Source organism: Penaeus monodon, chromosome 34, assembly GCF_015228065.2.
Source record: "Penaeus monodon isolate SGIC_2016 chromosome 34, NSTDA_Pmon_1, whole genome shotgun sequence".
Classification (NCBI taxonomy): domain Eukaryota; kingdom Metazoa; phylum Arthropoda; class Malacostraca; order Decapoda; family Penaeidae; genus Penaeus; species Penaeus monodon.
The window spans coordinates 2,297,304-2,298,397 of NC_051419.1; the positions used below are offsets into that span (position 1 = coordinate 2,297,304).

Consider the following 1,094-nt stretch of genomic DNA (forward strand, 5'->3'; position numbering starts at 1 on the left):
TATCCATATATAAACATAAATGTATATCACCATTTAAGAAATAAGACTTTTGTTAAAAAGATCAACATATTTGTGAATGACATATAACACCTTTCTTCTGACTATCATTCTGTATGGAATACAATTCAGTAATTTCCTATCTCATTTATGAAAGGGAGAAGGTTTTTGAATAGAATAAGAAAACTTCATGAACAGTATAAATACACATTTTTTTTTTTTTTTAAGAATAAAAAATAAATATTTACCCTGAAGGAAACATCTTCTGTAAACTTATTGGGATAGATCTTAGACACAGCATCAAACACCATCTTGGCAACATTCACTAAGCGCAGAAGAAGCTTCCTCAACCACGGCAGCTTGGTTAGGAACTTCAGCTCGTCGAAGGCCTCGGGGGACTTGACCGCCACAAGAGATATGTAATATCCGCCCTCGTTCCTATTTCGGAGGTTGTCTGGCATGCCAGGCAGTCGGTCCACAAAGATTTCTGACGTTCCAGCCTTGGGACCTTGCAACCAGTACCTGCAATAAAGAGACGTAGTTGGAGAGTGTTAGAACTAAGGAGTGAATGAATAACTATTTTCATTATCTTATATCAACACTGACATGTATTTTATCCTTATCAAAATATCAAAAACTCTAAAATACACATTAATTATTCAAATGCACATCTAGGTAGATATATACAGTAAATTATTTAATTTTTCTGAAGCTATACTATTTACATTACTGTCCTGAACTTCGTTTACTCTTACATCTGCTTTGATACAGACACAGAAATTGTGTTCCAATCTTCAAATATTTCTCATAACTAGTACACCTTTATACACCCCAATAACAGAAGACAAATTTTTGGCAACTCCAACTTCCATCCTCCAATCATCTCTTACCTCCAGACACGTTTTTGGAAGGTTTCGCACACCAAAACGAAGTCATGATCTGGTGATAATTGGACCCCATTGGCAAAGTGAAGGTTCTTCATCAGCACGGTGTTCTTCTTTGTCTTTGGGTCGAATTTGACAAGCCTAAAAGACAAAAGTAAACAAATATAGTTAGGATAACATGAACCACAAATAATAAACAAGGATCAACAGACA

At 35.3% G+C, this 1,094-nt stretch overlaps 1 protein-coding gene across 1 annotated transcript in view; it reads right to left on the reverse strand.

Moving 5' to 3' along the window:
- Positions 1-1,094, reverse strand: part of LOC119594518 (adipocyte plasma membrane-associated protein-like) — a gene marked incomplete in the record, with an annotated part of 13,622 nt that overhangs the window by 1,599 nt on the left and 10,929 nt on the right. The window contains 2 exon segments of the mRNA XM_037943549.1: positions 246-519; positions 888-1,022. Coding sequence (XP_037799477.1) covers positions 246-519; positions 888-1,022 — 409 coding nt within the window.